General features: G+C 47.5%; 2 protein-coding genes across 3 annotated transcripts; both read left to right on the top strand.

The window, feature by feature from the left end:
• Positions 1-892: 892 nt before the first annotated feature.
• On the top strand, positions 893-2,996 carry LOC123070720 (uncharacterized). The gene is made up of 11 exons (XM_044494020.1): positions 893-1,012; positions 1,046-1,175; positions 1,240-1,410; positions 1,563-1,691; positions 1,774-1,993; positions 2,075-2,115; positions 2,261-2,320; positions 2,407-2,475; positions 2,557-2,627; positions 2,733-2,813; positions 2,916-2,996. The coding sequence occupies exons 2-11, from the start codon at positions 1,080-1,082 to the stop codon at positions 2,974-2,976; spliced, it is 999 nt and encodes a 332-aa protein (XP_044349955.1). The 5' UTR covers positions 893-1,012; positions 1,046-1,079; the 3' UTR covers positions 2,977-2,996.
• A 180-nt stretch (positions 2,997-3,176) lies between these two features.
• On the top strand, positions 3,177-5,642 carry LOC123070719 (histone deacetylase 6). Of its 2 annotated transcripts, XM_044494017.1 has the most exons (8): positions 3,177-3,311; positions 3,493-3,638; positions 3,730-3,934; positions 4,012-4,158; positions 4,366-4,469; positions 4,564-4,825; positions 4,903-5,137; positions 5,241-5,642. In XM_044494017.1, the coding sequence occupies exons 2-8, from the start codon at positions 3,538-3,540 to the stop codon at positions 5,327-5,329; spliced, it is 1,143 nt and encodes a 380-aa protein (XP_044349952.1). In that variant the 5' UTR covers positions 3,177-3,311; positions 3,493-3,537; the 3' UTR covers positions 5,330-5,642. The 2 variants fall into 2 exon arrangements, with proteins under 2 accessions (XP_044349952.1, XP_044349954.1); XM_044494019.1 differs by lacking the exon at positions 4,012-4,158.
• Positions 5,643-25,095: the final 19,453 nt, after the last annotated feature.

Here is a 25,095-nt window from a genome sequence, read left to right as displayed (position 1 = left end):
GTTAATCAGGTCCTCAAGTTCCCCAGACAAATCTAGATCAGTTTCCTCTTTCCCACACAGATTGAGCCCTTCAAATCGATCCTCCAGTCTGGGCATCGGCCCCCATGTATGTTCCTCCCTCTCTGCGTCATCACCTCTGGAACCGCTCCCACTACCTCCCACTCCTCAAAGAAGATCACCCCCTTCTCAGCGGGAGTCTCATCCATGGCCGTTTTCTTCTCCATCTCTTCTACTCCTTCCCTCTCATCTCCAGCCTTCCCCCGACAGCCCTTCTCAACCGGCAGTGGTTCTGCTATTCAGCCGGCCGGCCGCACTCTCAGACTCACTTGTACTCGTGCCCCCTCGAGATAGGCTCGTGGGATCGTGAGGAATTTTGGTACTCCGACGAGAATCACCGGAGGATGGGAAACCCTAGAAAAACCCTAGGGGAATTTTTAACTTAACAAAACCCAAAAGAAGGGAACGTGCGCTACAGGGCCGAGTTAGCGCTGAAACAGAACTGGGCTTCGATTTCTCCTACCCCAGAAGCCGCTAAAATGGTCCAAAAAAGACCCACACAAACCTATAGCTGGCCAAATGGGTCGGGTCAACTAGGCCACCCCGCGAGCATGCTGGCACGGCCCGCCATGGGCCAGGCACGACACGGGCTAAACTGGCCGTTCCTAGCACGCGGCACGCCCTGGGCCGTGCTTGGGCTGCTAGGCTGAGCACGCGGGCCGGCACGGCACAGCCCAATTATCTTTTAATTTTTTTTATATATATCTCGCTCTATATGGCCTAATACTAGCCGAGTATGTAAAAACAGGCAAAAAAAACGACCAGTAGGCCAAACAACAGGTGGGCCAGCGTGCCGGCCCGATTAGCAGTTGGTCGTGCCGTCTCCTCCCCTAACCTATCCATCCTCTCCTCCTCCCCGATCTGCCCCGCCCCGCTTCGTCCCGATCTGTTCCTTCCTCTCCTCCCCGATCCGCCCCCTGCATCCCCTTCCTACTACCGCGGTCCCGATCCGCCGCCGCCACCGCCACCGCCACCGCCGCCACCGCCACCGCCACCGCCACCGCCGCCGCTAGGAGTAGCAGATGGCTAGGGGGAAAGACCGCGGCGCACCGCTGGGTGGTGGTGGTGTCGGCCCTCCACCGACGGCTGCCTCCTCAGCCCTTCCTCGGAGGGTTACGGCAAGCACATCTACTAGACAGATCTGCTGAGTTTTTACGCTTAATGTTCGTTGCTGTACTGCAGCGTGCTTCTGCGTCCCTCGCCGCCGGGAACCTGAGGCCCGCTGAGGCCACCGCCGGGAAGCAGAGACTTCCCGGATCCGCCGCTGCCGCCACCGTCGGGAAACATACCGACCTGAAAGTCGGCGCCGCCCCTGTCTCCGCCTCCGCCTCCTCAGGCCTCTCAAAGGAAGAGGTACTCCCCCTACCCACTCTCGATCCATTAGTTTAGGGTTTAACATCATGACATTGCGATCTGATGAGTATAGTAGAGTTTTGGTTTATGTTTCAATGCAATTCGTGTTTCATGTCCATACCCTTTGAAATATGTTTGTATTTCACTTTCAGGAATGTTTTGTGAACAATTTTATATATCTGATGAACCGCAAACCAAGTGAATTGTATAAGCTTTATGCTGATGATGCTGAACTGAATTGGAATTTCGATGGCCGTCGAATTGAACTGAAAACGAATGAGGTTTGTGCTTTAACAGGACGTAATATATTATCCTGATAGGTGAAAATGGTGTGTGTGGTAACAGATTTGTTTCACTGAACAGACTATCAGGAAGTTTCTATCCGATGCAGCCCCCCAGAGGCAATTTGGTGCTGTAGATTGTAAAGTGCAGTCAGTTGTCACTCTCAGCTCTTCTTTACTGACTGTCTATGGAATTTGCGACGCGCTTGATTGTAAGCCTCGAATTTTTGTTCAAACGTTTCTACTTCGGCGCCCGGATTTGTTGATCTTGAATGATGCACTGACTGTCCTCTTGTTATGTGGTAACCTTCTTCCTTGCTGTGTATGTGTATACATATAATCACACTTTTTCTTGTGGTCTGATCGAGCATTTTGTTCAACAGTACCAGAAAGTGACATTTCTAAAAAGCCCCAGCGTCATATAGTAAGTATCATGTTTCATCGATATAAGTTATCCAACATTATATTATAATCAGGACATCCCTGTGACCATAAATTTTCTGTATGTTTTATTAAGTAGATTATTTTGATATAGTTGTTTATTATTGCTTTGTCTGCTGCTGTTGTAGTCAAACAACCGTTGTGGTGTTTGCAACAACGAATGGCATAGCAGTGACCCTAAAAGCTGGGTAAGAGTAGAATCCGTTTTCTTTGACGTCAAATATTATCTTCTGTTGATTTTGTAGGCATTGACCTGCAGTTTCTATCTTTTTAGGTCCAATGCAGCAATTGCTTGACATGGCTTCACATTGAGTGTGACCCCGTGTGCTGTGATGATGTGGAGGTTCTTGTTTGTTCAAATAACTTATATATATGCATGAAGATTTCCTTTGACAGCCTGCACTAATTTCACATTCTTTTGTAGATTTTGGAAAAATTAAATTATTTGTGCCCATTCTGTATGTCTCAGTTTCAAAGCATATTGGCAGTACAACAGTGAGTTACTGATTTCTTATCATGTGTTCATTTAATTTCTAACACTTCAATTGGAAAATAAATAAGAATGCCATTTTCTAACCTGTCTAATTATTGGTTTGTTAGCACTTCAACTGGAAATTTTTCTGAACCCATACCAGTGTCCTGTTTAGCCAAGCATGGAGTGTATATGCCAGAAAAAAACAAGTAAGCATTTTGTGATGGATGCAAATTCTTGTGAATAATTAGAAACCACAAACCAGAAGGTTGAAGACTAGTATCCATTTTAAGTATTTTTTTTGCTGGCAGGGTATTATGTCACTGCAATGATTGCTCGGAAGAAGCTAAGCTTAGGTCAATGACAGCATGAGAGAGACACTGCGGCTCAGATAAAAAGAAATGGAAGTCGTCTGTTTATCTCAAGGGCACTAATGATCTATTATTTGACTTTGTAAGTCCCGAGGATCTTTATTATCTCAGGTTTATGTGAAAGTGTGGTCATTTGTTTTTTTTTAATGTCTTGTCCATGCAAAACTGACAAGATTTCTTTGTCATCATCTCCAGCTTAATAAAAATCCTGTTGGATCTGTCAAATTGTCCAAAACTGCTGAAGTAAATCCCAGTTTATCTTTCAAACCATCCACAACATGCGCTAAAACCCGTGACTATCCAACTGTGAGCTCCTCACGTTTGATCAATAACAAGGTATTTTTTAGCCTTGTTTGTTTTCTGTACCTCACCCTCATACACATCTGTCATATATTTGTGCCTGTGCATTATCTTTAAGCGGTTATAAAACATCCACAATACTTGTCTATTTATTATTTTGCTAGTCTGTTTTCTTCTTTGAGAACCAACTTTTGACAATTTTGCTTGTTTTGCATAGGAGTCAAGAGAATCAAATTTTTGTATTTTGTATGACTATGATGCGATGAAGTGGCACCAGGATGGTGACAAAGATCATTCTGCTGAAACGGCATCAAGAATTTCTGAAATAATGAAAAAGCTTGACGAAGACGGTGTCCTTGACAGGTGATTTGTTTTTAGTAAGAAATATATCTGATGCACAGTTGCTTAAGTACCATTTACTGTTCTGTTTACCATAATCTGGTGCTCTTTATAGGATTGCGAGGGAGCCTTTTGTGATGGCAAATCGTCGCTTAGTGCTGGCTGTCCATCATAACTTGGATTATTTGGCATTCGTCAACAGCCTTCCAAAGTCACAGAAGGAGCTGGAACTTAAATTCAGTCAGTTTGCTGGCATTAGCTTATTTTCTTCGAAGGGAACACCCCAAGCAGTGTTTGCCGCTGCTGGTGCTGTTATCAGGGTAATTGTTTTGATGAAACTGCAGATTTACCTATCTGTTTATGTAGGCATGTTAACTTACATTGTGTTACTCTTTAGGGCTGTGAATTAGTTGTAGGTGGATATTATAATCAAGCCTTTGCAGTGGTCAGGCCTCCGGGGCACCACGCTGATAAAAGCTGGGCCGAAGGCTTTTGCTATTTTAACAATATTGCAATTGGTGCAAGGCATCTGCTTGACCATTATGTGAGTTATTTTTTTTTTGTTTTTTATTTTTCAGAAACATTATTGCTTTTTCCTATAACTGCGCTTTTTTTTTTTGTCGAAGCAGCACTATATTCTTGTTGTTTATCTCCCTTAGTTACAGTCAAGTTATTTTCTTCTATGAGCAATAATCATACATCATATTTAGTTTTCTTCAATTTTTGTGATTTATTACTGTGTTATTTGCAGCGATTGAAGCGAATTTTGGTGGTGGACTTTGATGTCCACCACGGCAACGGTACTCAGGAGATATTTTATGATAATAAGCATGTCCTTTTCTTTTCGAGTCACTGGTATTGCGAATATTCTTCTTTTCTTTTGCATATTTTAATTTTTGTTCTGTTAGTGCTTGGTTTTGATATTCTGATGCTTAATTAATGTGTGCAGTGGAGATCTTACTTATCCTAAGTCGAACAGTAAGGCATCTCATATTGGAGAGGGTGCTGGCGAGGGCTACAATATCAATTTTCCGTTGGCAGAGGGTTTTAATGAGGATGACCTACTTTATGCTGTCAATAAAATTCTTCTCCCGGTGGCGACTAAGTTCGATCCTGAGGTGGTGCTTGTTTCAGCTGGTTTCGATGCTGGCATTGATGATATGGGTGGTTGCAATGTCTCTTCTAAGGGTTTCGGAACAGTAGTGCGTAAGGTAATAAAGTTTTTATCCCCTATACTAAATACTGTTTAGGAGTTTTCAGATCTTCAACTACTTACACTTTTGTGTAGTTGCTGTGCCTTGCGGGAGGAAAGATGGTTCTTGCTCTAGAAGGAGGTTACAATCTGAAGCATCTTCCGACGCACGTTTCTCACAGTATACGTGCTATCTTGGGGGACGAAGACGCCTTTTTCCCGGACTATGATCAGACAGACCATCGTCCGAGCGAGAGCACCATCAGTATGGCAGACAACCTCCAGCTGAAATTGAGTCCGTATTGGGATGTTTTCGTGGAAAAACCTCCAGGTAATTTATTCAGACGACACCCTACCTTTTGCTGGAACATGTTTATTTCCCTGATTTTTACCATCTGTCGTAATGCTGTTCTGCCATGTGGTTGATACTGCAGGGCCAACACCTGAGGGCGAAACTCCGCCTCGTCCTGGTGCTGTCGGTGGGGATCCCAGTGGTGCCCTTGGGAGTCACTCCAGCTCCTGATGATCCAAGTGGTGCTGGCGGTGTCGCTCCAGCTCACTACCACTTTGAGTTGTCTTCCTGGAGTGCTCTCTGTATTACTCCCTCCGTTCCAAAATAGATGACTCAACTTTGTACTAACTTTAGTACAAAGTTGAGTCATCTATTTTAGAACGGAGGGAGTATCTAGCTAGGCTAGAGCGAAATGCGAGACCAGTTACTGGATGAGAGTTCTACTTTTGTTCAGTTCACTGCATAAAAGATTCTGTTATAAGAGTCAAAATTGTTGTTACTCATTGCTTTTACCCATGAATTGGCATTGCCAAGTTTTCTCTCATTGTGAACTGAAACGTGCAATTCAAATCTCTGCACTGTGGGCACAATGGTTATAGCAGGAATTCTGCCTGTGAAGGAAGCTGATGGGATGGATGCCGATTCTGTATTGTAGTGGCGGCGTTGGGGGGACGATCAGCATATGTGGTTTCAGTTGCATCTTATGCATGGGTGGATCTATTGCTGCGTGGTGGTATTCTTAAGATTGTTGTAGTGATTTTGCCGGAGAGCATGTTATTTGTGAGACCCAGTGAGTCAAGTGACCGTGTGTCTCCAATTGTTTGGGATTTTACCACTCAGGGGATTCCATAACAGGTTTATGTTCAACAATGCATAAGAGAAGCAATTTTCTCTTGGATTATCCCAGCTAACCTGTTGAATGACATGACAATGCTCACCATATTCAATATTTCCTACGTCTCAAAATTAGATACGGATGTACTCTAACACTAAAACGTGATTAGATAGATACATCCGTATCTAAACAACTCAAACAGATGCTCCTTTCGTAAATTTACAATATTAAAGTAGTGATCTAAACGCTCTTATATTACTACTCCTTCCGCTCCGAATTACTTGTCGCATTTTAGTTCTAGATACATCCATTTCTGCGACGAGTAATTTGAAACGGAGGGAGTAGTTTACAGACCACAAATCTAAGACAAGAATTTTGAAACGGAAGGAGTATTTACTATTTCCACCTTCAGCTGCCGCATTTGCATATACTCCCTCTTGAAAGATTTATACTAAGATGTTTTAGACTTCCACATTCATTTCTCGTAAAGCTACGAAATATCTTCAGTTTCCAATTTTGCCATCGCTCGCTCACTCATTCTCACTCCACTCGCTCGTTCCCCTTCCTCTCGCCTCCGATGAAATCCCTAACTCGTCTCGCCTCCTACGCTCACGTTATCGCCGCTAGCCTTCCTGACCTCTCACTCGCGTCGTCGCCGCTCGCCTCCCTCTTGCCAGCATTGTTGCCTCTCGCCTCCCTATCCCCCGCGTCGTCCCGGCTGCCTTCCATTGGCGCCGTTGCCTCTCTTGCCTGTGTCGCCTGCACCAGCAAGGTCGCCACAAAGTTTGATTTTTTTACTGAAGGGGAGTGTCAGGACTGTAGCCGATCCTGGCAACAGCCTGAAGAAACACAGTGCAGATTCAGTTAACTTGAAGCAGGAGCACCGTCGATCTCCGATCGCGCGGTCGACAAGGCCAACTTACCGTTTCGTCCAGCGGGACACCTCCGACCGCAGATCTACAAATGGACGGCTGGAGTGGATGTGATCGTAGTAGCTTAATATTACCGCTAGCTGTAGTGGAGTCACCTGCTTTCTTCGCTTTTCACTTTCTGCAGCTATTTAACAGAGCCGATCCTTTGTGTGGACGGCATCTACTCTTGTAATTGGGCTGTGCCCTAAGCCACCGTGTTCCGGCTGGCACAAACCCTAGTTCTCCCCCTTGCAATTCCTCTGAAATCAACATCCAAATTCGAGTGATTCTTGGTGTTTTTCCTGTTATCTGCTAAAGTTCAGCGACAATACTAGTTCGATCCTGTCAATTGGTATACAGAGCACGGTTTAATCCTCGGAGGCGGCGTAGGTGGAATCCAGATCGGATCTGGGGAAAATCGGGCGGCGGCGCATAGCAGGGAGGAGACGGCGGCGGTAGACAGCTCGGAAGCAGGATCAGATCGGTGAGTGGTTTCTGAAGAAAATTTCTTCAGTGTCAAATCCCACCGAACCCTCCCTTCCAGTGCTTCTTCTCCGGCTGCGGACGGCGTTTGTGGTGGCAGGGACGACAAGCTGGGTACTTGAGGTCAGGTTTCCGGGACACCGGAGTAAAATCCCTCCCTCCTCGCCCAAGAAGGAATTCTATGATTTCACACAAACTATCAACATGAATTTTACCAGCATTGGTAGGAATTTCAAAAAGATCCAGGCCAGCCTGCGCAAGCTGACAGAAGAAGAGAGGACCGAAGAAGAAGAAGATCCAAGCCCTCCGTCTGCACATGGGAGCACTATTCCTCCGGGCCGCCCCAAGCAGTTGTCAGCTTCGAACCAGGGTGAAAGAACAAGGGCGACAATAGCTGGATCTGCTGTTCTGACGGACAAAGCAACAGGAAAAGAAATCAATCTGGACGGCACACCTAAAGGGCCTTACAGACACCCTAATCATACAACCAACGTAGAATTGGCCACCCCTCAGAGTAATGCTGCAGCAAACCAAGGAGCCATGCAAGCAGTAGAAGAGATAATTGTAGATGCTCATCGCCAAGACATACAAAGAATAAGACCCCAGCATACTGATGTGTGCAGGAACATATTAAGTGTCAAACCTGCTAAACTCAATATCTCCGAATTTGATGGTACTGATGCAGATTCCTGGATACAGAACATAGAGCAGTTCTTTGAAGCTTCAAGAACACCTCTGGATCAAAGAACTGAGATTGCAGTTTCTTATTTAAAGGGAGAGGCTATACAGTGATGGAGAGGTACATGATACCTGGTCACTAACATGCCCTGGCATAGATTCTGTTCTCACTTAACTGACGTATTTGCTCTCACTTTTGTGTGTGAAAATGTGAAGGCTTTCCACAGTTTAACACAATCTGGAACCGTGGGACAATACATCACTATGTTTGAACAAAATATGAACTTAATGAGGAGGGATAATCCTGCAATCCCTGATGATTACTATATGAACATTTTCATCTCTGGGCTGAATCCTTACATACAGAGCCATCTGGAGTGTCTGCAGCCTACCACTATACAAAAAGCTATGTGGTTTGCTAGAAGAATGGAAAACTCTTGCCCTCCTACACCAAAAACTTACACTCCTTACTACAGGAAACAAGCAACTGCAGAAACAAACAAGCAGCCTCTTCCTATTTTCTACCCCTACAGCTACTGTCATACAACAGGCCAGAGAAAAAGGGATATGCTACAAGTGCAGAGAACCCTGGTTTCCAGGGCACAAGCAAGTATGTAAGATGTCACAAAAAGCACAAATTCAAGCTCTGCAAGAACTGAACAGTGATAAGCCTGAAGTGATTTATATCATTGATGCAGAGGAAGAAATGTCTGAAACTGAAGAAGAGTTAGATGATAAACAACAACTCAAGATTTCCGTGCATGCAGCTACTGGGTTACCAGAAGAGTCTACTAAGCACACATTTACTCTTCAAGTCAAAGTGGGACAAACAATGGGACTTGATCTAGTAGACAGTGGGAGCACTACCACTTTTATGTCACCACCGGCTGCCCAACAAGCTGGTTGTACCGTTACTCCTGTGAAGAGAGTGCAGGTCACTGTGACCAATGGGGGCAAACTAACCAGTGATTTCTCTTGTTTCAAACAACATACTCCATACAAGGAGAGAGTTTCCAATCTGATTTCAGAATTTTGGACCTCACTGATTATGATATTATCCTTGGAGCAGATTGGATGTTCAAGCACAGTCCTGTTACCTTTGACTTGCCCAAAATGGAACTAACAGTTAAGACACAATCTGGACAATCAAAGACCTTTGTGGATGAAACTTTACCAAACAGCCCTTGTACTACAGAACTCCAAGATATGGACCAGATTCTAGACAATATGCTGACTAGAGCATTGATGTGAATGCAACCTGTCCAAATACAACCTGAAGATCTTCTACCACAAAAACCAGCAGTGACTAAAGTGTTAGAAGAGTTTCAAGATGTGTTCCAAACTCCTACTGGACTACCTCCACAAAGAGATTGTGATCATGCCATTAATTTGGAACCAGGAGCGCCCGTGATCAACCAAAGGTGCTACAGGATGCCCCACCAACAAAAAAATGCTCTTGAAGCAATCATTAAGGATTTAATTGCTCAAGGAATCACAAGATTGAGCACAAGCCCTTACTCCTTCCCTTCTACGCTAGTCAGGAAGAAAGATCTAACTTGGAGACTGTGTGTGGATTACAGAAAACTTAACTCACACACTATCAAGAACAAGTACCTGATTCCTTTAATTGACGATCTACTTGATGAGCTCAATGGAGCAAAGATATTCACCAAAATAGATCTTAGAAGTGGATATCACCAAATCAGAATGAAAGTGGAAGACATTGCAAAAACTGCTTTCAGCACTCACATGGGGTTGTATGAGTTCTTGGTAATGCCTTTTTGGAGTGACTAATGGACCTCCATCATTTCACCAACTAATGCACTCTGTTCTGGGCCCACTCCTCACGCATTGTGTGCTTGTGTTCTTTGATGACATTTTAATTTTCAGCAAGTCATTAGAGGAACATCTGGAGCACTTAGCCTTAGTTTTATCCGCCTTGAGAAAACACCAGCTATATGCAAAACTCTCCAAATGCACTTTTGTCCAGTCCAAGGTGGAATACCTAGGACATGTCATTACTGCTGAAGGTGTGTCCACTGACCCTGCCAAAGTTGAAGCAATAACTCAGTGGCCAACCCCTGAGAACACCTCACACCTCAGAAGTTTCTTGGGGCTTACTGGGTACTACAGAAGGTTCATCAGAAATTATGGGATTGTGTGCAAACCCCTTTATGAAGCCTTGAAGAAGGAGGGTTTCAAATGGGAAACAGAACAACAAAATGCATTTTTACAGCTCAAAGGCCTCATGACACAGGCACCTGTGCTAGCCATGCCCGATTTCTCTCAGCCATTTGTGCTAGAAGCAGATGCATCTGGATATGGAATTGGAGCAGTCCTAATGCAAAGAGGACAACCAATTGCTTTTCTTAGCAAAGCCATTGGACCTAAAGCAACAGGATGGTCCACCTATGAAAAGGAAGCTTTGGCAATTATTGAAGCTATAAAAAATGGAAACATTACTTTGCTTCTTCCTCAATCATTATCAGGACTGACCAACAGAGCCTCAAATACATACAAGAGCAGAAGCTAACTGAGGGTGTGCAACACAAGCTTCTAATCAAGTTGTTGGGCTATAAATTCACTGTTGAATACAAAAAGGAAAGGAGAACAAGGTGGCAGATGCACTGTCCAGAGTGAAATATTCTGTGCACTCGTTTTTCTCTTCTGCAGTTGTTCCTGCCTGGATTACTGATGTAGTCAACAATTATAAAGATGATGTCAAATGCTCTGAACTGCTGTCTCAATTAGCTGTTACTCCTAATGAAAAACCACCATACACTCTAACAAATGGAGTGTTGAGATACAAGGGCAAAATTCTCATTAAGGAAACCACACCCTTGAGAACATCTCTAATCACTTCCTTTCATACCTCTGAATTGGGGGGTCACTCTGGAGAAAGAGCCACATATCATAGACTGAAGATCTTGTTCACCTGGCCAGGAATGCGAGCTGCTGTGAAACTTTTTGTGCAACAATGCCCTGTCTGCCAACTGAACAAAGCTCATCACTCTCCATCCCCTGGACTATTACAACCATTGCCAGTTCCTGACTTTGCTTGGACGCACATAAACATGGATTTTGTGGAAGGACTACCAGTATCTGAAAACAAGGATATGCTGCTAGTAGTTGTGGACAGATTTACTAAATGTGCCCATTTCATAGCCCTCAAGCACCCAATCAATGTCAAGGTGGTTGCTCAAGATTTTACAGATAACATCTTCAAGTTACATGGCCTGCCAACAGTCATTGTGACAGATAGAGAGAATCTTCACTAGTCACTTGTGGCAGCGCCTGTTCAAGAAAATGGGCATTAAACTGCACCTCAGCACCTCCTATCATCCTCAAACTGATGAACAGACTGAGAGGGTGAATCAATGCTTGGAGAACTACTTAAGGTGCATGGCCTTTGCACACCCCAAGAAATGGCACAAGTGGCTTTCCATGGCAGAGTGGTGGTACAATACCAGTTTTCATACTGCCCTCCAGATGACTCCTTTTCAAGCTTTGTATGGGAAACCTCCCCCATTGATTGCTGAATTAATGTTGCCACCCGCAGAAGGAGAGGATGCTCAGGCAGAACTGGATAGGGACACAATAGCACAACAAATCAAAGACAATCTGCTGAAGGCCCAATAGAGGATGAAGCACTATGCAGACAGGAAGAGGTCCGACAAGACATTGGAAGTGGGATAAATGGTCTATGTTAAGCTCCAACCATATAGACACACTAGTTTGAGCATTCACAAATACCTGAAACTACACTCCAAGTACTATGGGCCTTTCAGAGTGATGGAAAAGATTGGCCAAGTAGCTTACAAACTCTTACTTCCTGATGGCTGTCAACTTCACAACACCTTCCACACCAGTCAGCTCAAGAAGCACATTGGACCTGATGCCGTGCCAAATCCCAAGCTACCTCTATTGGACGAAGAAGGTCACATTCTGATCCAACCAGAGGCATTACTCCAAAGGAAGCTGATCCCAAGAGTTCAAGGGGACATCAACATTCCAGTGGTACAGTGGCTTATCAAATGGGTTAATCTTCCGGTCGAAAACGCTACCTGGGAAGATGCGGCCTTCATTCAGAAGGTTTTCCCTGCTTTTCAGCCTTGAGGGCAAGTCTGGTCTTGCTAGGGGGGAATTGTCAGGACTGTAGCCAATCCTGGCAACAGCCTGAAGCAACACAGTGCAGATTCAGTTAACTGGAAGCAGGAGCACCGTCGATCTCCGATCGCGCGGTCGATAAGGCCAACTTACCATTTCATCCAGCAGGACACCTCTGACCGCAGATCTACATATGGACGGCTGGAGTGGATGTGATCATAGTAGCTTAAAATTACCGCTAGCTGTAGTGGAGTCACCTGCTTTCTTCGCTTTTCACTTTCTGCAGCTATTTAATAGAGCCGGTCCTTTGTGTGGACGACATCTACTCTTGTAATTGGGCTGTGCCCTAAGCCGCCGTGTTCCGGCTGGAACAAACCCTAGTTCTTCCCCTTGCAATTCCTCTGAAATCAACATCCATATTCCAGTGATTCTTGGTGTTTTTTCTGTTATCAACTAAAGTTCAGCGACAGTACTAGTCCGATCCTGTCAGGGAGGCGAGGGCCTGTGGGAGGAGCTATGCCGACGGCTGGATCTGAAGCGGATGGTCATCTCACCGTGAGCACGAGGGGGAGGGGCGGGAGGAGCACGAGCGAGCGGCTGCTTTGGATGTGGAGCGGAGGCGGTGGTGACATGGTGCAGGCGACGTCGCATCTACTGCTGAAGATGAGGAGCGGAGGAGGAGCAGGAGGACGTCGGCGCCGTCGATGAGCACTCCTCTCTGTAGATCTGACTGCTTGCCGCTTGCTTGTTGAGTACTGCAAACTTGCTCCTCTCTGATGATGATGAAACAAAGATCGGACTGAATTTCTCGCATGCCTAGTCCTGAATCTTGATTATGTGAATGTTCATAGGAACGTGGAGAACAATCAATTCACAGGATCAATCCCAGAGAAGATGCTCAACATCCCAAAAATAGTATAGAAGAAAGGGCAACCATTTAACCATTCAATTTCTGCAGAAGAAAGGACAAACATTTAACCGTTACGATCCGTGGTTCCTCTCCGACGACAGTGATTATTGTTGTTTGTACTCCATGTTCTTTTGCTTGTACTGCTAGAGTGGTTGTGCTTGTGCTGCTATATCTTCTGATGCTGCTAGATTAATATGAGTAGGTGTAGAGTACTTGCAGTAGTTAGAGTTCTTGCTCTGTCGTGGGGGACGAGCACCTATGGGGCAGGGCCCCTTTTCGGTTCGGCAGGGGGGCGAGGGGCGCACGAAGAGCAGATCGAGGTCGGGCGCGCGCGGGGGAGATTTACCCAGCTTCGGAGCTCTCCGGAGAGATAATACTCCTACTGCTGCTTTGTGTTTGTATTGAGTTCTTGCTCAGGAGCGATGAACGCTGTCCGACTGAGCGTGGGTGTGTTCTGGCTTCGAATGAGTCGAACCCCTAACTGTCCCACTGGCCAACTGACCGAACCCCCACTACATGCGCATGGGCCTCCTTTTTATAGTCTAAAGGGGTCACCGACAGGTGTCACGCAGAGAGAGAGGGGTAGAAAGGTAAAAACGTGGGTAGGTACAACTGCTGTCAACAGTGTCCCCTACCTAACTCTGACGGCAGGGGACAAGGGCATTTAATGCCCGTCCGGTCGCCCCAATAGTGCGGGGAACGATCGTTAGGGACGCCACCGATCGCCATGATGGCCTCCTAGTCCTCTTCGCTCGCCACCTCGCACCGCTAGGCTGCACAGCCACACGCCACGTGCACCAGGAATGATCCTGTGGCGACACGTCGTCGGGTGAGCTGGAGCGTGGGCGCCGAGTGGTGGCTTCGCCGCGGCAAGCGCCTCGGTTAGCCTTCCCGGCAAGCTCCTCTTGCCGGGGCCTTGTCCTTCCCGACAAGCTCCTCTTGCCGGGGCCTTGCCGGAACGCGTGGCGCGTCGCGGCAAGTCTCTTGTCGTGCCTTTGTTGGCCTTCCCGGCAAGCTCCTCTTGCCGGGGCCTTGTTGTTGTAGTCAATACTTTGTTCTTGAATGGTAGTAAATGGAGATGATGGAGGTTCTTGGCGGACGCCCGGCAAGCCTTGCCGCGGGGTGCTGCGACTGCCCGTGCCCAAGTTCGGGGTACTAAGGTATCCCTACTTTAGTACACCGATAGGAGCCCCCGGGCCTGGGCCATACACGGTGCCGAGCGCTGTTGTGCCAGGCCCAAAACAGGGCACGGGCACGCGTGGCCTAGGTCAAACCAAATCCGCTCCGTATCCATCGCGTTCTCCCGTAACGGCACGCGTTAATCGCGGCGTCGTGGGAGAGGTCGTGGGTAGTTTTTAATTCCAGGAAATGCGCAACGTTCGACTCCCCTGTTTATAAGCAGAGGAAACAGGGCCGTTCCCCCACCTTCGCCACTTGCAGTTCCTTCCTCCGAAAGCTCCGCCACCCCCCCTCGCTTTCCAAGCCGAAAGAGAGCAGCGCTCCGCCGCCCGTCGCCGTCGTCGCCCTCAACATCTCCGCGCTCCCCCGCCGCTTTCGCCATGGCCCCGAAGACCAGCAAGGCCGAGAAGTCGGCCGAGGCGTTGCGTCTTGAGGCGCTGCGCAAGAAGCAAGTGCTTTTCTCCCCCGAGCTCACCCGACAAGCGCTGCGGCAGGAGTTCTATCTCTTCTGGTCGACGCAGACGAGGGCGCATCCGCGCACGCCGGTGCTTTCGGCTCAGGCTTCCAAATCGAAGCGGTGCCCAAAAGGGTACTATTTCTTTCCGGTGTTATTCTATTGCGGGCTCTGCCCACCTTTTTCGGATTTCTTCTGCGACATTATGACCACCTACGGGTTTCATCTTCTTGATTTCACCCCCAACGCCGTTCTTACAATGGCTGTTTTCGCACACCTTTGCGAGAACTTCGTTGGCATCCACCCAAATGTTGCACTTTTTCGCCATTATTTCATCCCCCGAGCCGAGAAAGGAGAGCCATTGGCTGGCGGGGTCGCCTGGATCTCACGGACCGACATGAAGGAGGTGTACCTGACGGGCGAGCTCCGCAGCAAGTGGGATGAGTGGAGGGCGGAGTGGTGCTGGATCTGTGATGCTGATCCACAGCCATTCACCATCCTGCGCGAGACCCGGGTAGTGCGCGGCGGCGACTGGAGCGCTCTGTCGCCGGACGACGCCAAGCTGAAGATTGCCACTGTTGGAAATATGCCCTAGAGGCAATAATAAAAGCATTATTATTATATTTCCTTGTTCATGATAATTGTCTTTATTCATGCTATAATTGTGTTATCCGGAAATCGTAATACATGTGTGAATAACAGACACCAACATGTCCCTAGTAAGCCTCTAGTTGACTAGCTCGTTGATCAATAGATAGTCATGGTTTCCTGACTATGGACATTGGATGTCATTGATAACGAGATCACATCATTAGGAGAATGATGTGATGGACAAGACCCAATCCTAAACATAGCACAAGATCGTATAGTTCGTTTGCTAGAGTTTTCCAATGTCAAAGTATCTTTTCCTTAGACCATGAGATCGTGTAACTCCCGGATACCGTAGGAGTGCTTTGGGTATACCAAACGTCACAACGTAACTGGGTGACTATAAAGGTAGACTACGGGTATCTCCGAAAGTGTCTGTTGGGTTGACATGGATCAAGACTGGGATTTGTCACTCCGTATGACGGAGAGGTATCGCTGGGCCCACTCGGTAATGCATCATCATAATGAGCTCAAAGTGACCAAGTGTCTGGTCACGGGATCATGCATTACGGTACGAGTAAAGTGACTTGTCGATAACGAGATTGAACGAGGTATTGGGATACCGATGATCGAATCTCGGGCAAGTAACATATCGATTGAAAAAGGGAATTGCGTACGGGGTTGATTGAATCCTCGACATCGTGGTTCATCCGATGAGATCATCGTGGAGCATGTGGGAGCCAACATGGGTATCCAGATCCCGCTGTTGGTTATTGACTGGAGAGTCGTCTCGGTCATGTCTGCTTGTCTCCCGAACCCGTAGGGTCTACACACTTAAGGTTCGGTGACGCTAGGGTTGTGAAGATATGTATAACCCGAATGTTGTTCGGAGTCCCGGATGAGATCCCGGACGTCACGAGGAGTTCCGGAATGGTCCGGAGGTAAAGAATTATATATAGGAAGTGCTGTTTCGGGCATCGGGACAAGTTTCGGGGTTATCGGTATTGTACCGGGACCACCGGAAGGGTCCCATGGGCCCACCGGGTGGGGCCACCTGTCCCGGGGGGCCACATGGGCTGTAGGGGGTGCGCCTTGGCCTAGATGGGCCAAGGGCACCAGCCCCTATAGGCCCATGTGCCTAGGGTTTCCACAAAGGAGGAGTCCAAGTGGTGGAAGGCACCCCTAGGTGCCTTGGGGGGGAGGGAAACCTCCCCTTGGCCACCGCCCCCCTAGTAGATCTCATCTACTAGGGCCGGCGCCCCCCATGGCACCCCTATATATAGTGGGGGGGAGAGGAGGGATTTCACACCAGCCCCTGGCGCCTCCCTCTCTCCCCGTTACGCCTCTTCCTCGTAGTCTTGGCGAAGCCCTGCTTCTGTGACGCCCTGCATCCACCACCACGCCGTCGTGCTGCTGGATCTTCATCAACCTCTCCTCCCCCCTTGCTGGATCAAGAAGGAGGAGACGTCTCCCGTCCCGTACGTGTGTTGAACGCGGAGGTGCCGTCCGTTCGGCGCTGGTCATCGGTGATTTGGATCACGTCGAGTACGACTACATCATCACCGTTCTTTTGAATGCTTCCGTGCGCCATCTACAAAGGTATGTAGATGCATCCGATGACTCGTTGCTAGATGAACTCCTAGATGATCTTGGTGAAACGAGTAGGAATTTTTTTGTTTTCTGCAACGTTTCCCAACAGTGGCATCATGAGCTAGGTCTATGCGTAGTTCTTCTTGCGCGAGTAGAACACAATTTGTTGTGGGCGTAGATTTGTCAACTTTCTTGCCGTTACTAGTCCTTTCTTGCTTAAGCGGTATTGTGGGATGAAGCGGTCCGGACCAACCTTACACGTACACTTACGTGAGACCGGTTCCACCGACTAACATGCACTAGTTGCATAAGGTGGCTAGCGGGTGTCTGTCTCTCCCACTTTAGTTCAAGTGGATTCGATGAACAGGGTCCTTATGAAGGGTAAATAGAAGTTGACAAATCACGTTTTGGCTTTAACGTAGGTAAGAAGACGTTCTTGCTAGAACCCTAATTCAGCCACGTAAAACTTGCAACAACAATTAGAGGACGTCTAACTTGTTTTTGCAGCAAGTGGTTTGTGATATGATATGGCCAAAGTTGTGATGAACGATGAATGATCTATATGTGATGTATGAGATGTTCATGCTATTGTAATAGGAATCACGACTTGCATGTCGTTGAGTATGACAACCGGCAGGAGCCATAGGAGTTGTCTTTATTCTTTCATATGACCTGCGTGTCATCGAGGAACGCCATGTAAATTACTTTACTTTATTGCTAAACGCGTTAGCCATAGTAGTAGAAGTAATAGTTGGCGAGCAACTTCATGGAGACACGATGATGGAGATCATGATGATAGAGATCATGGTGTCAAGCCGGTGACAAGATGATCATGGAGCCCCAAGATGGAGATCAAAGGAGCTATGTGATATTGGCCATATCATGTCACGTTTATTATTTGATTGCATGTGATGTTTATCATGTTTTGCATCTTGTTTACTTAGAACGACGGTAGTAAATAAGATGATCCCTCATACTAATTTCAAGAAGTGTTCCCCCTAACTGTGCACCGTTGCGACAGTTCGCTGTTTCAAAACACCACGTGATGATCGGGTGTTTTATTCAGACGTTCACATACAACGGGTGTAAGACAGATTTACACATGCAAACACTTAGGTTGACTTGACGAGCCTAGCATGTACAGACATGGCCTCGGAACACAGAAGACCGAAAGGTCGAGCATGAGTCGTATAGAAGATACGATCAACATGAAGATGTTCACCGACGTTGACTAGTCCGTCTCACGTGATGATCGGACACGGTCTAGTTAACTCGGATCATGTAATACTTAGATGACTAGAGGGATGTCTAATCTAAGTGGGAGTTCATTAATAATTTGATTAGATGAACTTAATTATCATGAACTTAGTCTAAAATCTTTGCAATATGTCTTGTAGATCAAATGGCCAACGTAGTCCTCAACTTCAACGCGTTCCTAGAGAAAACCAAGCTGAAAGACGATGGCAGCAACTATACGGACTGGGTCCGGAACCTGAGGATCATCCTCATAGCTGCCAAGAAAGATTATGTCCTACAAGCACCGCTTGGTGACGCACCCGTTCTCCCTGCAGAACAAGATGTTATGAACGCTTGGCAGGCACGTACCGATGACTACTCCCTCGTTCAGTGCGGCATGCTTTACAGTTTAGAGCCGGGGATCCAAAAGCGTTTTGAGAGACACGGAGCATATGAGATGTTCGAAGAGCTGAAAATGGTTTTCCAAGCTCATGCCCGGGTCGAGAGATATCAAGTCTCCGACAAGTTCTTCAGCTGTAAGATGGAGGAAAATAGTTCTGTCAGTGAGCACATACTCACTATGTCTAGGTTGCATAACCGCTTGACTCAGCTGGGAGTTAATCTCCCGGATGATGCGGTCATTGACAGAATCCTCCAGTCGCTTCCACCTAGCTACAAGAGCTTTGTGATGAACTTCAATATGCAGGGGATGGAAAAGACCATTCCTGAAGTATTTGCTATGCTGAAATCAGCAGAGGTAGAAGTCAAGAAGGAACATCAAGTGTTGATGGTCAATAAAACCACTAAGTTCAAGAAAGGCAAGGGTAAAAAGAACTTCAAGAAGGACGGCAAGGAGGTTGCCGTGCCCGGCAAGCAAGCTGCCGGGAAGAAGCCAAAGAATGGACCCAAGCCCGAGACTGAGTGCTTTTATTGCAAGGGAAGCGGTCACTGGAAGCGGAACTACCCTAAGTACTTAGCGGATAAGAAGGCCGGCAAAACAAAAGGTATATGTGATATACATGTAATTGATGTGTACCTTACTAGTGCCCGTAGTAGCTCCTGGGTATTTGATACCGGTGCAGTTGCTCACATTTGTAACTCAAAGCAGGGGCTGCGGAATAAGCGGAAACTGGCAAAGGACGAGGTGACGATGCGCGTCGGGAATGGTTCCAAGGTCAATGTGATCGCCATCGGCACGATGCCTCTGCATCTCCCTTCGGGATTAGTTTTAAACCTTAATAATTGTTATTTAGTGCCAGCTTTGAGCATGAACATTGTATCGGGATCTCGTTTAATTTGAGATGGCTACTCATTTAAATCCGAGAATAATGGTTGTTCTATTTATATGAGAGATATGTTTTATGGTCATGCTCCTATGGTGAATGGTTTATTCTTTATGAATCTCGAACGTGATGCTACACATGTTCACAATGTGAGTACCAAAAGAAGTAAGGTTGATAATGATAGTCCCACATACTTGTGGCACTGCCGCCTTGGTCACATAGAAACGCATGAAGAAGCTCCATGCAGATGGACTTTTAGAGTCTCTTGATTATGAATCATTTGACACGTGCGAACCATGCCTTATGGGAAAAATGACCAAGACTCTGTTCTCAGGAACAATGGAACGAGCAACCAACTTATTGGAAATCATACATACTGATGTGTGCGGTCCAATGAGTGTTGAGGCTCACGGTGGCTATCGTTATGTTCTCACCCTCACTGATGATTTAAGTAGGTATGGGTATATCTACTTAATGAAACACAAGTCTGAAACCTTTGAAAAATTCAAGGAATTTTAGAGTGAGGTTGAAAATCAACGTGACAGGAAAATCAAGTTTCTACGATCAGATCGTGGAGGAGAATACTTGAGTCATGAGTTTGGCACACACTTAAGAAAATGTGGAATAGTTTCACAACTCACGCCGCCTGGAACACCTCAGCGTAACAGTGTGTCCGAACGTCGTAATCGCACTCTGTTAGATATGGTGCGATCTATGATGTCTCTTACTGATTTACCGCTATCTTTTTGGGGCTATGCTTTAGAGACTGCTGCATTCACTTTAAATAGGGCTCCGTCGAAATCCGTTGAGACGACACCGTATGAATTATGGTTTGGGAAGAAACCTAAGTTGTCGTTTCTAAAAGTTTGGGGATGCGATGCTTATGTCAAGAAACTTCAACCTGAAAAGCTCGAACCCAAGTCGGAAAAATGCGTCTTCATAGGATACCCAAAAGAAACTATTGGGTACATCTTCTACCTCAGATCCGAAGGCAAGATCTTTGTTGCCAAGAATGGGTCCTTTCTAGAGAAAGAGTTTCTCTCGAAAGAAGTAAGTGGGAGGAAAGTAGAGCTTGATGAAGTATTACCTCTTGAACCGGAAAATGGCGCAACTCAAGAAAATGTTCCTGAGGTGCCTGCACCGACTAGAGAGGAAGTTAATGATGATGATCAAGATACTTCTGATCAAGCTCCTACCGAAATTCGAAGGTCCACAAGGACATGTTCCGCACCAGAGTGGTACGGCAACCCTGTCTTGGAAATCATGTTGTTAGACAACAGTGAACCTTCGAACTTTGAAGAAGCAATGGCGGGCCCGGATTCCGACAAATGGCTAGAAGCCATGAAATCCGAGATAGGATCCATGTATGAAAACGAAGTATGGACTTTGACTAACTTGCCCGTAGAACGGCGAGCCATAGAAAATAAATGGATCTTTAAGAAGAAGACAGACGCAGATGGTAATGTGACCATCTATAAAGCTCGGCTTGTCGCTAAGGGTTATCGACAAGTTCAAGGGGTTGACTACGATGAGACTTTCTCACCGGTAGCGAAGCTAAAGTCCGTCCGAATCATGTTAGCAATTGCCGCATTCTACGATTATGAAATATGGCAAATGGACGTCAAAACAGCATTCCTTAATGGTTTCCTTAAGGAAGAATTGTATATGATGCAGCCAGAAGGTTTTGTCGATCCTAAGAATGCTGACAAGGTGTGCAAGCTCCAACGCTCGATTTATGGGCTGGTGCAAGCATCTCGGAGTTGGAACATTCGCTTTGATGAGATGATCAAAGCGTTTGGGTTTACGCAGACTTATGGAGAAGCCTGCGTTTACAAGAAAGTGAGTGGGAGCTCTGTAGCATTTCTCATACTATATGTAGATGACATACTTTTGATGGGAAATGATATAGAACTCTTGGACAGCATCAAGGCCTATTTGAATAAGAGTTTTTCAATGAAGGACCTTGGAGAAGCTGCTTATATATTAGGCATCAAAATCTATAGAGATAGATCGAGACGCCTCATAGGTCTTTCACAAAGCACATACCTTGATAAGATATTGAAGAAGTTCAATATAGATCAATCCAAGAAGGGGTTCTTGCCTGTGTTGCAAGGTATGAAATTGAGCTCAGCTCAATGTCCGACCACGGCAGAAGAAATAGAAGAGATGAGTGTCATCCCCTATGCCTCAGCCATAGGTTCTATTATGTATTCCATGCTGTGTACCAGACCTGATGTAAACCTTGCCGTAAGTTTGGTAGGAAGGTACCAAAGTAATCCCGGCAAGGAACACTGGACAGCGGTCAAGAATATCCTGAAGTACCTGAAAAGGACTAAGGAAATGTTTCTCGTTTATGGAGGTGACGAAGAGCTCGTCGTAAAGGGTTACGTCGACGCTAGCTTCGACACAGATCTGGATGACTCTAAGTCACAAACCGGATACGTGTATATTTTGAATGGTGGGGCAGTAAGCTGGTGCAGTTGCAAGCAAAGCGTCGTGGCAGGATCTACATGTGAAGCGGAATACATGGCAGCCTCGGAGGCAGCACATGAAGCAATATGGGTGAAGGAGTTCATCACCGACCTAGGAGTCATACCCAATGAGTCGGGGCCGATCAAGCTCTTCTGTGACAACACTGGAGCTATTGCTCTTGCCAAGGAGCCCAGGTTTCACAAGAAGACAAGGCACATCAAGCGTCGCTTCAACTCCATTCGTGAAAATGTTCAAGATGGAGACATAGAAATTTGTAAAGTGCACACGGACCTGAATGTAGCAGATCCATTGACTAAACCTCTCCCTAGAGCAAAACATGATCAACACCAGAATTCCATGGGTGTTCGATTCATCACAATGTAACTAGATTATTGACTCTAGTGCAAGTGGGAGACTGTTGGAAATATGCCCTAGAGGCAATAATAAAAGCATTATTATTATATTTCCTTGTTCATGATAATTGTCTTTATTCATGCTATAATTGTGTTATCCGGAAATCGTAATACATGTGTGAATAACAGACACCAACATGTCCCTAGTAAGCCTCTAGTTGACTAGCTCGTTGATCAATAGATAGTCATGGTTTCCTGACTATGGACATTGGATGTCATTGATAATGAGATCACATCATTAGGAGAATGATGTGATGGACAAGACCCAATCCTAAACATAGCACAAGATCGTATAGTTCGTTTGCTAGAGTTTTCCAATGTCAAAGTATCTTTTCCTTAGACCATGAGATCGTGTAACTCCCGGATACCGTAGGAGTGCTTTGGGTATACCAAACGTCACAACGTAACTGGGTGACTATAAAGGTACACTACGGGTATCTCCGAAAGTGTCTGTTGGGTTGACATGGATCAAGACTGGGATTTGTCACTCCGTATGACGGAGAGGTATCGCTGGGCCCACTCGGTAATGCATCATCATAATGAGCTCAAAGTGACCAAGTGTCTGGTCACGGGATCATGCATTACGGTACGAGTAAAGTGACTTGTCGATAATGAGATTGAATGAGGTATTGGGATACCGACGATCGAATCTCGGGCAAGTAACATATCGATTGACAAAGGGAATTGCGTACGGGGTTGATTGAATCCTCGACATCGTGGTTCATCCGATGAGATCATCGTGGAGCATGTGGGAGCCAACATGGGTATCCAGATCCCGCTGTTGGTTATTGACTGGAGAGTCGTCTCGGTCATGTCTGCTTGTCTCCCGAACCCGTAGGGTCTACACACTTAAGGTTCGGTGACGCTAGGGTTGTGAAGATATGTATATGCAGTAACCCGAATGTTGTTCGGAGTCCCGGATGAGATCCCAGACGTCACGAGGAGTTCCGGAATGGTCTGGAGGTAAAGAATTATATATAGGAAGTGTTGTTTCGGGCATCGGGACAAGTTTCGGGGTTATCGGTATTGTACCGGGACCACCGGAAGGGTCCCGTGGGCCCACCGGGTGGGGCCACCTGTCCCGGGGGGGCACATGGGCTGTAGGGGGTGCGCCTTGGCCTAGATGGGCCAAGGGCACCAGCCCCTATAGGCCCATGCGCCTAGGGTTTCCACAAAGGAGGAGTCCAAGTGGTGGAAGGCACCCCTAGGTGCCTTGGGGGGGAGGGAAACCTCCCCTTGGCCGCCGCCCCCCCTAGTAGATCTCATCTACTAGGGCCGGCGCCCCCCCATGGCACCCCTATATATAGTGGGGGGGGGGGGAGAGGAGAGATTTCACACCAGCCCCTAGCGCCTCCCTCTCTCCCCATTACGCCTCTTCCTCGTAGTCTTGGCGAAGCCCTGCTTCTGTGACGCCCTGCATCCACCACCACGCCGTCGTGCTGCTGGATCTTCATCAACCTCTCCTCCCCCCTTGCTGGATCAAGAAGGAGGAGACGTCTCCCGTCCCGTACGTGTGTTGAACGCAGAGGTGCCGTCCGTTCGGCGCTGGTCATCGGTGATTTGGATCACGTCGAGTACGACTACATCATCACCGTTCTTTTGAATGCTTCCGTGCGCCATCTACAAAGGTATGTAGATGCATCCGATGACTCGTTGCTAGATGAACTCCTAGATGATCTTGGTGAAACGAGTAGGAATTTTTTTTGTTTTCTGCAACGTTTCCCAACAGTCACCACCCGAATCCTCCGGCTCAGGCTTGCCGGGCTCACAACAGGGGCGGTTGGCGCGGATTTCCTCCACCGTCGCATCGCCCCTCTGCAGAGGAGGGGGAGGCCCGCTTGGCAGTTTGGCGGCCCGGCGGATATCATGAGGCTGCGCCCAGGCCTCAATTTCAACTTCACAGTTCTGGAGCTTACTGGGATGCTGCATGAACTGTTCAAGCACGACGCCAACCATCCAGAGTGGTTCTGGCTGCCGCGGGGCGTCGTCCCATTGTGCAACAACTCCCAACGCGATCGCATCTGCGCAATGATGCCAGAGTGCGATTCGCACGGGATAATCCCGACTTGGATGGAGCCTGCTGATGACGTCGTGCAGCAGTTCTTCGATGGCTTGACGGAGGTGGCAGTCAACGCCGACGAGAAGAAGCTCCTCACCCGCGCCACCACCGAGAACGAGATACGGTACATCGCCACCAGGGTGGAAGAGGCGGCGGCGGCCGCCGCCGCGGGCGAATTTGGCTTCACGTTGTCGGAGGCAGAGGCGGCCGAGGCGGCAAGCCTTGCCGACATGGAGGACCTTGCCGGAGAGGCCGCTGGCGAGGGGGAGCCCGAGGCCGAAGCGAGCGAGCCCGCCGAGGGCGCGAGCGGCCAGCCGTCTTCGAGCAGCTTGCCATAGACGGAGCCCCCAGCGGAGCCCCAATTCCGCCCAAGAAGGCGCCTCCGTCGGGTCGGAGAGGCGGCAGGGGGGCAGGCAGGCCAGCAGCCGAGGCGCCGTGGGACACGCTCCACCGCGGCAAGTACCGTCGCCGCGGGCAGGTCTCAGGCTGTGCCAGCAACTGTGGCGGGGTCTTCCCGGGCCGCCACGCCTGATCTTGCCGCAGCCCCCAGCAAGCGTCCAAGGGAGCCTACTCCTCCGCCTTGCCGCGCGGAAAGGGTACCGGATTTCGACCTCTCTGCGCTGAGCTCCGACGAGGAGGAAGGAGAGGAGGAAGAGTAAGGCCTTCTCCTTGTTGTGCTTGTTTTTCTTCAACCTTTGTTGTTGCTTGTCTTGCATCTGATTTGTTTCTCCCTGAATCTTTGTTTTATTTCAGGACTCTGGCCGAGAGGGCGGCGAGGAGGGCCAAGATCCCCGTGGTT

Source organism: Triticum aestivum, chromosome 3B, assembly GCF_018294505.1.
Source record: "Triticum aestivum cultivar Chinese Spring chromosome 3B, IWGSC CS RefSeq v2.1, whole genome shotgun sequence".
NCBI classification, from domain to species: Eukaryota; Viridiplantae; Streptophyta; class Magnoliopsida; order Poales; family Poaceae; genus Triticum; species Triticum aestivum.
The sequence above is the reverse complement of the archived record's forward strand: the minus strand, read 5'-3'. Positions and strand labels throughout refer to the sequence as shown.